The 13,017-nt window shown below is 37.5% G+C and overlaps 1 protein-coding gene across 1 annotated transcript in view; it reads left to right on the forward strand.

The window, feature by feature from the left end:
* The window catches only part of LOC139713648 (poly [ADP-ribose] polymerase 1-like), a 63,216-nt gene that overhangs the window by 13,633 nt on the left and 36,566 nt on the right, over nt 1-13,017 (forward strand). The window contains exons 10-12 of the mRNA XM_071625356.1: nt 1,074-1,219; nt 3,437-3,509; nt 8,326-8,403. Of these exons, the coding sequence (XP_071481457.1) occupies nt 1,074-1,219; nt 3,437-3,509; nt 8,326-8,403 (297 nt within the window). The remainder of the gene's footprint in view (nt 1-1,073; nt 1,220-3,436; nt 3,510-8,325; nt 8,404-13,017) is intronic.

Here is a 13,017-nt window from a genome sequence, read left to right on the forward strand (position 1 = left end):
ACGCTTGGCTGAACACTGACGCTCTTTGTCCAGAGTGTCAAAAATGACTTGCGCCAACTTGAAAGAAGATTGAAAATTCAGCCAGCAGTCCAAATAAGTGCTCCCATTCAAACAAATTGCTCTTTTGCTTAAAGCTTTGATTATGTTATGATAGTCTGAGATTTTTTTGTCAGCTTGATCGATTGAATGATTGATTGTATTGATTGAATGATCTGAGGATGCATTAATTTTGTACTTTTCTTCTTGACTGAGTGACTAGCATGTGGGTTGCGATATGTCTGTGCATGATTTATGATAATTGTGCGTGAAAGATCATGATATTGTTAATCAACCTTCCATAACACAATGGAATCATTTAAAACGTGACAGAAAATCGCCAGAAAATTCCTAAACGATCATAACATAATCAAAACTGTGAGCCAAAGAGCAATTTGTTTGAATGAGAACAATTACTTGGACTGCTTGCTGAATTTTCCATCTTCTTTCAATTTGGCGCAAGTCATTTTTCACACTCTGGACAAAGAGCGTCAGTATTCAGCCAAGCGTGAACAAAAATTTATTTTGTTGATTGCACTTGATAGATGAGACTATTGGGCATCCATAAATAGGACAAAATCTTCCAAATATTTTGAAATGGAATTTAGACAATTTTTTTTAAAAGTGTAACTTTTTTTTGATACGCCCTGTATATGTGTATGTGTGTGTGTGTGTGTGTGTGTGTGTGTGTGTGTGTGATTGTTTGTGTTTGTGCGCTTGCAAGCGTTGTACCTACCCCATTCTTCAGGTACTAAGATGTCATTACAAGTTCACATTGTAGGAAACATCATGATCCCTTGTTTGATAAACGTCATATCTTCGAGGTCGCTATCTCTTTAATTGTTTCAAATGATATTTACGATAATATCAAATGGTTCTGCCCTGCACATTCGTCTATATTTCCTGAAAGTTTGTCCCAGTTGTGAACTATGTTGCTGCTGTCTGCAATGTATTTTGGTGTGCTGAGATATGGAAGTAATCTATGAAAGTTGAGCTCCATCGTTAATTGTCTGCTTGTGTTTGTTATCCATGTTCAGCTGAAGTGAAGAAGATGAACAAGAAGATGAGGGAGGCCAAGTTTAATGATGTGCATGTGGTCTCGGAGGACTTCCTTGATGCAGTCAAGAAGGGTGGGGCAGCACTGATGATCTCTCAGTACAGCATTTGTAGCTGGGGCTCTGATGTAAGTTTGTGGTGGTGGTGGTGGTGGTGGTGGTGGTGGTGGTGGTGGTGGGAGTAGTGGAGGTGGAGATTTTGGAGGTGGTCCAGAAGAAGGCAGAGGCCAAAAGTGGTAGTGTTGGTGTATTAGTATACAAATGACGCACAGGTCTGAGTGCGTCAGTCGGAATTGTGTGCATAAGGTAACTATGGAATGCTTAACCCACGAGGCGAAGCCGAGTGGGTTTAGGCTAAATTCCATAGTTACCGCATGCACACTTTATATCCGACTGACGCACGAAAGACATGTGCATCATCTGATTTATAGAATGGGTAATTTTCTTGTCAAAAACCCATTTTTCTATCGTGTCACCCGATGACAAAATTACTGGATGCATTTCCTTTTGGCTTGCTGTAAACGGGCATGCATACCCGTGCTTACCGTTTTTACTGGATGCATGGCCAGCAATGCATCAGTTTTACTGGATGCATGGCCAAGCTGAGTGCACGAAAGCTTGCTTTAGTGCGCGAACCTTTGTTACAAGTACGCGTACTCTTGCTAAGTGCGCGATAACATGTTTACCACTGTGACTCAGCGTGCGGCCAGTAAAAATGAACACATAGCTCTCGACCAATCAGATCGCAGGATTATTGCTACCCATTCTATAAAAGTTATTATAACTTCAGGGGATAGTTGAAGTGGTGACATTTATTGTTGGTGTGGTAACTGTGGTGGTAACTGTGGTTTTTACACATGGCAGTCTTGCATTTGATGTTTTCAGAACCTTGTTGCATTTTGTTTAAATGCAAACAAGTATCATACAAGTATTTTTTTTTCAGATTTCAGACATTTAATGGCTTCTAATGGCAATGGGTCATATCATGTGTAAAGACTGTGCATGTTACTGTGTTGCTGACACCATTTGATAGATACAATACCTTGTACTGCAAACACAAAATCAGTTAACAGCTTCTTCATTAGCAAACACATCTGATGATCTGACATAATTCTCTTAACCATTTGCCAGTAGCAATGTAATCATGTTTTGTATTGAACCAGAGATTCAGGTAAGCAATCAAGAAAGTGAGTGTATCCATGGTATGTAAAATTGATCCCTTTGTACTCTCTGTTGTGATTTAATTCAAGAGATTATTTATTTATTTATTTATTTATCTATTTATTTATTCAAGATTTCATGCATGTTCACAAAATAGGAATGCATACAAATGTATGCAAGTACATCTCATATAGCCAAGACAGGATATTTACAATAAGTATACATTGATAAGAAGCAGTTACAGGATAGTATACAATTCCATTAAGAGAGCTACATTATTCAAGGTAACGAACACGCAAAGGAATTGCAACATAAGCTTAAAGCTTGAAAATCGTTGCAACCCCTGTGCACACAATCTATATGATTGCAAATAGTTTAAATGATACTTGATAGGAGTTGGGGGGGGGGGGGGTATTTACAAAGAGAGCATGGGAACATGAGGGGGAAAGAAGAAATGCATGTGTGGTGCCTATTTGTCCTGTCAGACATTGACAAGAGAGAGCAAGAAAAAGTTTAAAGTTGTACTGATTAAATTGATTAAATTTCTCATAAATCCCATTCAAATGTCGATTTTAGGGGAAATATATGATCACAGCAAGTTTAATAGTTGATAGTATCCAGGAGTTCAGCGTGAAGCTGATAATAGAATATGTTTGATCGACCTTTTGAAAGTAACTATTTTTTGTAAATTACGAACATGCTGAGGTAGCGCATTCCAGACATCAGGACCGCTATGTCTGACTGATTTATAGGCTAGTGCAGTACCAGGGTTCACTAAATGTATATCTGATGCTTGTCTCGTGGGATACAAGTGAACTGCACTGTTAAGTTGAAACATTGTCGAAAAAGAGACAGGTAATAGGTCTTGCTTAGAACGAAACATGAAGAGGGCAGTCTGTAGGAAATGTATATCATCTACTTTTAAACATTTCAATTTCAAGAACAATGGGTCTGCATGTTCTAGGAAATCAGACCCTGTATATATGCGAACAGTTTTCTTTTGCAACAAAAGGATATTATCTGTCAAACTCTTTGACGTTGCCCACAGAATATTACAATACGAAATATAAGATAAGATAAGACCATCCCAAAACAAGCCTATGCATGCTTTCTGAGATGTTAGTATCAGATGATATCCTAACTCGGAATTCATCACCAGTGTTGAATGTCTTGCCTTTTTCCAGCCAACCAGCAGAATCACTGCAACCACCCCTGTGGCCACTAAGAGCGCAGGACAGATCCAAAGAGAAAAAGATGGTAAGATTTGTGATACATTTAATATCTTGCCAAGCTCTAACTCCTTTTGCTGATGTTCAATCATGCAAGTAAATCTTAAGTAGAAATCTATGCAAAACTCACATCCTTTTCCATATGATACATGATATGGTATAAATATATGGTGCAAATGACTTGTGTGTAGGTACTCCTAGACAGGAGATATGTATTTTGTGTACCATACCTTATTTTGTATATTTGCACATTTGTACATCTGAACATTCAATTAGAGTGTTCAAGTGTACTCCTTGACAGAAGATGTTATGTTTTGTAAACCCAGAATATCTGTTAGTGAAAAGGATGGAAACATATTTGGAGATGCTTCCATTATGAAGAGGGAATTAATGGTCGATCCTTAGTGGTCAAACGGTATTATCAAAGAAAATTTTAATTGCCTGTAACCAGGGGCTGTACTTTGATAGAATATTAGTGATCATGTAAGAATGGGGCATTCCTGTTGAATGACCATGGCAGTTCTATTGTTCTGGTTTAACATCTAAATACAGTTTACTAGTGATGGTAATAGTACAAATGTCTGTGTGGAACTTGAGCAGTTTTCAATAATTAGAAGTTTGCACTTGTCCAATCTTCAAATAGTTTACTAGTATTCTTTATTTACCACAGCACCTGGTAATGGTCTCATCCAGAGAGAATACAAGTTTACATTATGTCATTCTCTTCTTGAAACTATATTGTAGTTTCTGCAGCTGTTCACCAAGACTGGCATTTCTGGGTTATTGTCCAGATACTGTTTTGTGCCTCTGCCACGAAGTGGTGCCGGAGGCATTATGTTTTCGGGTTGTCCATCCGTCCGTCCGTCCGTCCTTCCGTCCGTAATGAATTTTGTGGACAGCGTAACTAAAAAACCTTTTGAGGTATCCTAATGAAACCTGGCAAGTATGTGTATTAGGGGGTGAAGTTGTGCCTATCAACTTTTGGGTGCACACGCTCAAGGTCAAAGGTCAAAAGGTCAAGGTCAAATACGTAAAATTTCACTATTTCCTCCATATCTATGCAATGCTTAAACTTAGTGTATACATGTATTACCCAATTAAGATTCTCTGGTGAAAGTTTGGGGTCATGAGGTCAAAGGTCAAGTAACAATAGTAAAACTTCACTTTTTTTCTCCGTAACTTGGAAATTGTTCCAGGTATCTTCATGGAACATAGTATATATGTACATGTACTGACTGGCAGTGATTATCTAGAGAATTTAGGGTTCATGAGGTCAAAGGTCAGGGGTCAAAGGTCAAGGGCAACACTTCAACATTTTACTATTTCCCTCATATTTATGCAATGCCAGCAGGATTATTTTATTTTTTACACTTGGTGTATGCATGTATAACCTAATAGAGATTCTCTGGAAACTTTTTTTTTTTCGTTTTTTTTTTTTTTGCCTCAAAGGTCAAAAGGTCAAAGATCAAGGGAAAGTGCTGAACTAACTTTTTCCTCCATATCTCAGAAGTGGCTCAAGTTATCTTGAAACTTTCTACATATTCATGCATGTTCTGCCTGACAGTGATTATCCTATGAATTTTAGGGTCAAAGGCCAGATGAAAATGGTAACTATGTACTTTTCAATACAGAAATTGCACTTTTTCTCCATACCTTGAAAATTACTCAATGCATAAACTTATGAATGGGCAAAGTCAAGTTAAAGTCCTTAAATCCCCAAATACATGCTCTCCTATTCATCCAATTAAACCTAGGTCAAGGAAGGTGAACATTCAACACATTTGTGACAAACGTGTCATTTTAATATTTTGCCACTTTTGTGAAAATGTAATCACACATTGTCCACATGTACTATAGACCTATTTGGAGAATCATGCATTATGGCGGAAGCATACCAGTCGCCTTAGCAACATTTCTAGTTCCTGTTATGATTAGCCTTGCAATTAGCTATTTGCAGCTCTGATAATCCCCAAGGACATTACCTTGGCTGCCTCTCTACAAATGGACAGTGCACAAACAAAGCAACGAAATTAACTGATTAAGAAGAGAGCTTTGTTTGCAGTGCATAGCATTCATGTTTGTTTGTTTGTGTTTGTGTGTATGTGTGAAATTATCAGTGTGTGTATCCATCTTTAAGGAAACCAATAGAATTGAGCGGCTTTGTTTTCAGGAAAGGGGCTATCTCTGCCTTACTATGATTATCAAAATGCCGAGAAAATTTGCCTTGAAGTTTGATATTTTCCATGGCTGTAGAAGTCATTAAACTTTAGGTTGGTCATCAGTTTTCTTCTAGAATGTTCTGTACGCTTCAAATTTTATCTGATAATTTCCTTGTCTCAAACTTTCCCAAATCTTGTTGAATTACTGGTTATATTCATATACACCACTTTGCATCCACTTAGTCATATTAACAGGTACTGCAACCCATTCTATTTTCGACAGAAGGGCGTATCTACAGACACACTCTTCTGCCAGATTAATGTATTGGCAGTGTACCAAGTAATTATTTAGGCAAAAAGGTTATCCATAGATACACCCTTCTGGTATCTCAAGATACATCCTTCTGCCTAATTTTCAAGCACTCTCCCAATTATTACTACAATTTTACATAGGTGTGTATCTAGAGATATGCCCTTCTGCCAACTTTTTTAACACTCTCCGTGTGAATTCAGTTTTGTAGTTTAATACAAATATCCCATTTTGCCAAATCAAAAGGAAGAAAATTGCTAAAAAGGTAGGGAATTGTCCCAAATATCTTGAAGGCACAAGTTTCATGACTTGTGAGAATTGACATTGTGATAATTTCAGCCTTTGAAACATATCAAATGGGAAAAAAGGAAACACCCAACATTCATATTCCCCCCCCCCCCCCCCCCCCTTGGCCCTTTTACCAACACAGGCTTACTTGAAAGATATGATGAAATGTTTAAATCTAGTTTCATGCATGCGTCATTGCTTTTGAATAGCCAGGTTCTCTTTCTCTTTCCATGTACTTACATGATGTAGGTTCATTGTATATTCATCTACATAATTAATCTTGATGCCATCTATTTTATCTTCTTTTTCTCTGTGCCTCTGTCTGTTCTAGCCGATACTAGATTAATTTTTATGGAAACTTTATTTCATGTTTAAGTTGACTGTATACAGTGAAAGGGGGATAGTCAAATAAAGGGGTCAGGGAAATTTCATTGCAATCAGATGCAAATATCAGTAAGACAGATGTAAAATCTCTAAGTTCCTGATATTTTTACCAACCAGTGATATCCGATGCGATCATATGTAAAAATTTTAAATTAGATAAGGTGACAATGTCCTTGCTGTACAATTACTCCGTTGATATGTAAATCATATTGAAGATTTTTTTTTTTAAATGTCAATAATTTGGCATATTTTGGTATCTAAGGATTAGGTTGCCAGGTTGACTTTCACTGATATGATGGTTGTGGTTACTTTAAAGTTATCAAAAGATAGTTTGCTAGTAATTACCAATTCAGATCTCTCTCATGATTTGGCCCTTCCAAATACTGCTCGGTACCCTTACATTTTTTATTAATAATTAGACTCATTGGCCTGATACTCGTTGCCATTCTGGATGTGTAGTTGAATGCTACATTTCATGAGTGCAAATGTTTGCAAGTACAAAGTCTATACTTCCACAGTAGCAATATCAGTCAAGCCCATAAGCAAATACCATTGAGTGATAGCAGGGTAAATGAGTTTTAGTATGTTTATGAGACAGAAAGAAGCCAATGGCAGTAAAGTGATTGTTTGAATCCTGATGATAACTAAAATCACTAAAATAAGTAGTCATAGTGTTTTGAATCTGTTACTTGACCAGACGTTCTCAAACATGGTGTTTAAGAATATCTGGCCAATATTGTAAAATGTTGCATTATCTAGAGGTGTTTTCAAAAGATTTAAAAAGATTTATAAACAGGTTTACTGCAGTGGAGCTTGTGAGCTTTGCTGAACTGGCCCAATGAAGTATGAAGTCATAACACAAAAGATCTTCATTCAAATGAAAAGATTATTTTCTTTGATTAGCCAAGAGTATATACTTGTTTCCTTTTTTATATACACATGCAGTTGAATTTGTAGAATGACTCTTTTCTTGAATGTTTTGAGTCTTAATAGCCAAAACCTGTGTTATATTCTCATTAATTTCATAGATTTCTGTACACAGTATTAATAGTATTTGTTTGGCACACTTTTAAACATAAAGATCAAAATCTTCTTTCAATTAACAGAGTGTATTAGCTGATTTGCACATTGGGAAAAGTAGCTGGCAGTCACATTTATCACTCGAATAGTTCTCAGGTATATGACTGGTATCTGAAATTTGAAAGCATAGAATTTGAACATCTCTTACATATTTCAAACTCATGAAATTCTTCCGTCAAGATGTTTTCATTGCAACTGATTGACAAATTGCCCTACATCGAAGTAAATAAGCACTGAATTGATCATTGTTTTAGTAGTAGCCATGATAGGAAATCATGGGCGTGTACATACTCGAGCAGGATTCGAACCTACGACCTCCTGATGTCCGAACAGGCGTCATCTCCACCAGACCACCGACAGCAAGTGTTGGTTCTATTCCTCATAGCATGCAGCGGGTACTGCGTAATTATTCCTGTTCTAGGTATCAGAGAGAAGCAGACAGTCAAGTAACAGTTAGCCCTTTCTCTGGCATAGATTTTATGGACAGTTTATACAACACTGTGGAGTTTTTTGGTGCCTAGTGGCAATCAAAGCACACAAAGGGTTAGGCAAAACATTGTAATTATGAGTAGTTGCCATGGCAATGACACCATCATCCTTCATTTGTCTCCTCTTGTCCCCAGAGAACAAGTTTGCTGCCATCATGCCCAAGAGCTCCAAGATGCAGGTGAAAGGAGGAGGGGTCGTTGACTCAGATTCAGGTAAGTGCATCACTTCCTTCTTCCCATTCTTCTGTTGTGGCTTAGTGGACCAGACCTGTAGGACCTTCAACCATGAGGTCCCGGGTTCCAAGTCAGCAGTATAGTGTCAGTGGGCAAGGCACCTCATCCTCGTTGCATATCCCTGCCAAGAGGACTTAAAGCCATCAGGTCATTTATCCCTCAGCTTTTGATTGCTCCCTTCTTTGCCATGTATGGTGGATTTGAACTCAAAATGTGGTACATCTAGGCATGAAGACAGTGACATTATCAGTAGCTCATTTATGAGGACACTTTTGTCACGACAGAACAAATACAGTATGAATTAAAAAAACAAGAACAAGTAGGATTGGTGGAGAATTTGCATCTGAACTGTAAATGGAAAGCAAACGGTTTATGGAGGCACTAGGGACACTTAGTGATTCACTGTAATGTGCAGATTACATGATGTTCATTGTTGAAGTAAGTCTGAATGAACACAACTGTGCCAGGGCTAACTTTGCCACATAGATTTTGTATACTATTTACATAATCAAACTGGCAAAGGTTAAGCAAAGGACTGAAGGATAAATGCATCTGCTTAATACCAAAAGAATTATTGCAAGTTGTGTGTCAAATCATTTTGTCTAAAATAAGAGGATTATTGAAGTAACTATCAAAATATTTTACACCAAAACAAGTAGAATAATTCATCACCAAATTTTCAATCTGGCTTAATTATCAATGGATAAACACAGATTCTTGTTCACAGGCAGGTACATAAGAGTACCATCCACTTAATAGATGGAATATGTCATGTATTATTCAAGCATCTTAATGGACATAATATTCACATATCATGCAGATTAAGATGAAGAGTAGTTGGAGAAGTAAATGGAATATCACATACTACTATAATTATCACTAGTTGGCCATATATGAGAAAGCGTGCACAATGCCTTAAAGTACCAAATATCTCTGTCCATCAACATTGTTTGCATGTTGGCTAATTCATGTCCAATATCTTGTGCAATGCAATTAATATACTAGTACTGTAGTTCAGAGGTCTCCTCTCTCTCTATGGGCAGGGTAGTGCAAAGGAACAAATATCAGATGTGATTTCGTTGAATATCATATAGCATGTTCCTGTATTCCATCGTTTTGTATGAATGCTCAATAAGCGTGAATATAACTTCACGTGAATGAGTGAAGTGTACCGTGGAGGTACCCATGTGGCAAACTTCAAAAGAATGAGACTGAACGCTCCCCGAACCGTGCCAGTCTGTGCCACCACCATGGTAGTGTCGGGATCACTCTGACATGGTTCACTTATTTGAGGCTGAACGCATCCCAGGTTGCTTGTCAGTCCCTATTACTCTTTGAATTAATTTTCGACTTGTACGCTAGCTAAATTTTGAAGAATGAATCAAAGCCGGCTCCTCTGTTTTTTAGTAGAGATTCACTTAATATTCACACTTAATTGACCCTCAGATCCTGCCCTTTGCATAAATGTCTCATGATTAAACTGGAGTAGCTCATCAGTATAATGTAGTCAGTGACTGTTCTTTTTGGTGTTCAAGTTTATTTGTGTATATCTTCTTTGTTAAGTGTGTTCATTAAAAATGCTGTAGTAATTTGGAAGGTGCTCAAAGCAACACAGATTATGATGTAAGACATGCAAAGCAAGTAGAAGGCTACTTGCAGTATTAAATGGCATGAAGATGCTGTTTTTAGGGGAAAGAGTGATGCTAAGAGTCATGCTAAGTTAGATCTCGTATAAACCAGTCAGGACCACTACCATCTCAATGTGCCATTGAACTCATTAATAATGAGACATTTGATTGCTCTTTGTTGAGGTGGGGGAAAAAATTAGGACTACCTAAAGTGTAATAGGAATGATCTTTGCTATTCTTTAGAAAGATTCAGACATACACTCTCTGACAAACTGCCTTATTAAATGTTGATAGAGAGCTCTATTTTTTAATGCAAGATAGTCTTGATATGAGAATAGCAAAGAAAGTGAAAGGAACATTTATATTTGGTTTATCCAAGAAGGTACTAAGCTTGCCTAGTACCTCCCTGTACCTCCTTCGTTTATCATATCAATGACAGGTTTGTCAATTAACTCATTGCTGTAGTCAACAGTAGTTAAAAACTGGATGATTGAAACAAACAGTGGTAATTTGTTATCTGATATTGGCAAAGCCAGGTAAAATGTTTATATAGCCCCATGGAAGACTACAGCTCCAGTTAAAACCCAGGCGTTAATTTTCTGTGAAAATCATTTGAGCTGGTCTTTTCTCTGTCTTTATTTTTCATTCAACAAAAAATAACCTTTGTATCATTTCTTTCGATAGATTTGGTATGTTGCTATAAGGTTAAAGCTAATGTTTATAATACATTGCAGGGCATTATAAAAGAATATTTTTGCCCTTCGCCCGAAAGCCCATGTGGGCAAGTATCCTGTGCATTTAATAGGCCAGTACCCATTCATTTTTATTTACCCAAATGTGAGTTCTTGTTGCTCTAGGCAAGCAAGCAGGTGTGGCCGCTTTCATTGTTGTGATGTTGAACAGAATTAGCTTGATGTGATTTAATTCGTCAAGCTATTATGTTATCAAGTAAACATGTAGCATCCAAGTTCTTATAAATCAGAAACTGGACTTGAAACTTACATCATGTGAGAGATTCCGAGCTGTCTATGCGCTTCCAGTGCATGAAATTCCTGCACAACTTCACGCATACATATTGTATGAGGACCATTCTTCCACTGGTAGGATGCCAGAAGAAGCTGATTTTTAATTGGCGATACATTGCATGATGTAAGTTTCCCGTCCAGTTTCTGATTTATAAGAATTTGGTGGTTACACTTCGACTGGATGAATTATAATCTATCAGTTTAAGCGTGTTGCATGTTTCAGATGTTTATAATGGTCTGGCACTGTAAACGAAAAAAAGAAAATGTTCATATAGCTATGAGAAAATATCTGAATATCAAAAAGGAAATGAAAAATATAAAAGGATATTTGTCATAGTTGTCCCATTATGTAAAGGTACAGTACTGACAAGAGACATTTTTGCACCAGACCAGGATGCCGAATATAAAAAGAAAGAAAAGATGAAACAGGATGATATTAGTTTAGTCATGATCAATCAATAGATATGACATATGAGAGAAGTGAGAAATAGAGATGTACAGTTTCCCTCTAGTGGTGCTACCGGATAATAAATAACATTTGAAATCATATCGCCATTGACATCAATTTATGGGTTCTTTGAAGGAAGGCGACTAAAACGTGCAACTCAAGAATCTAAATAGGCAGAAAGGGGGCTTGGGGTTAGACGGTCCAAGTAGGAAGAGGTGAAAGAGGAGAGATAAATTATCAGAATGGAGATCAAGGCAAGAGCAGTTAGAAAGTCTCTGAGAGGAGGTACATCCAACGGGGAATGGTGTTTAGGGGCTTGACTGGAGATAAAGACCAACATCTTAATGTACCCTGTAAATTAGGCTTGGAGTGGGAGTGGGGTAATCATTCGTCTGGAGCTGGGTGTTTTAGTGTCCTTTAGATGGCGCCTACAGTATGTGCCAAAGTGATAAACAATTAGGGGAGGGGGGACCCACCCCACCCCACTTGTTACTTCCAGCTGGAGCTGTGTGATTTTCACCTTTTCCTTGAACTAAAACATTTTGCACGGATATGTTGAGTGAAGGGTTATTGGTATCAAAATTTTGATTTTCTGTTGCCAAGGTTCTTCTGTTGGCTGAGAAGGAATTTGGTATCCTATCATGCTCCAGAGGGCAGCACTGAGAAAATATTAATAATACTTTCATCCTAATATTAATTTCTTGACTTGCAGCACAAATTTGAGACTTTATTGGTCAAAAAATGTGGTAGATCTGGCTTACATACATGTACATTACTGTCCAAATCATACATGCATTATGTCAATTGAACACATTGATTTTTTTTTCTTTTTACTAGAGAAATATCAGGTGTGTTGATGAGTGAAGAATATTAGTCTTGGGAAAGAGTAGCATTGAGCATATTAGAAATCACTGTATTACAAGACAGTGGCCTAGGCATATAATGCATCCGTGCATTTCAAACAAACCTCGAGATTGAATGTATGTGATAAATATGCTTAATGGAGGATGCAGGGGTGCAGTGAAATATGCAGGCCTGTCATCATGCCTCAAAGTGAAGCATTACAGTCGAACGAAATACTTGCAGTTTTTCCCGTGATGGATGAAAGCGCGATGTCACTGTAAATAGACATGCCACATTATGGCCAGACGGTGCCAAATACGGATGATGTATCTCATCTTCGATTTATGCCCCTACTAGCACTACTCTTGTCTGTGTCTGTGTGTGTGTGTGTTTGTGTGTGTGTTCTGCTTTGGAGAATGTCATTGACCATTCAAGAGCACTCTTCTGAGAAATAAACGGAAGTGTGCAACCGGAAGGTTAAAGAAAGAAGATGAACTATGGCAGTATCCCTTAATGTGTCTTCTATTTGTTTCTCATCAAGTTGACAATTAGTCTTTGAACATTTTCCTGTGCTAGTAAGATTTGGAATACCTCAAGGTTGTTGAACACATAGTTGATGACTCTTTCCTTAACACAGATGGTGTGGATA

Source organism: Diadema antillarum, unplaced genomic scaffold, assembly GCF_040938485.1.
Source record: "Diadema antillarum isolate AM-2024a unplaced genomic scaffold, OU_Dant_1.0 seq00002022_RagTag, whole genome shotgun sequence".
Classification (NCBI taxonomy): domain Eukaryota; kingdom Metazoa; phylum Echinodermata; class Echinoidea; order Diadematoida; family Diadematidae; genus Diadema; species Diadema antillarum.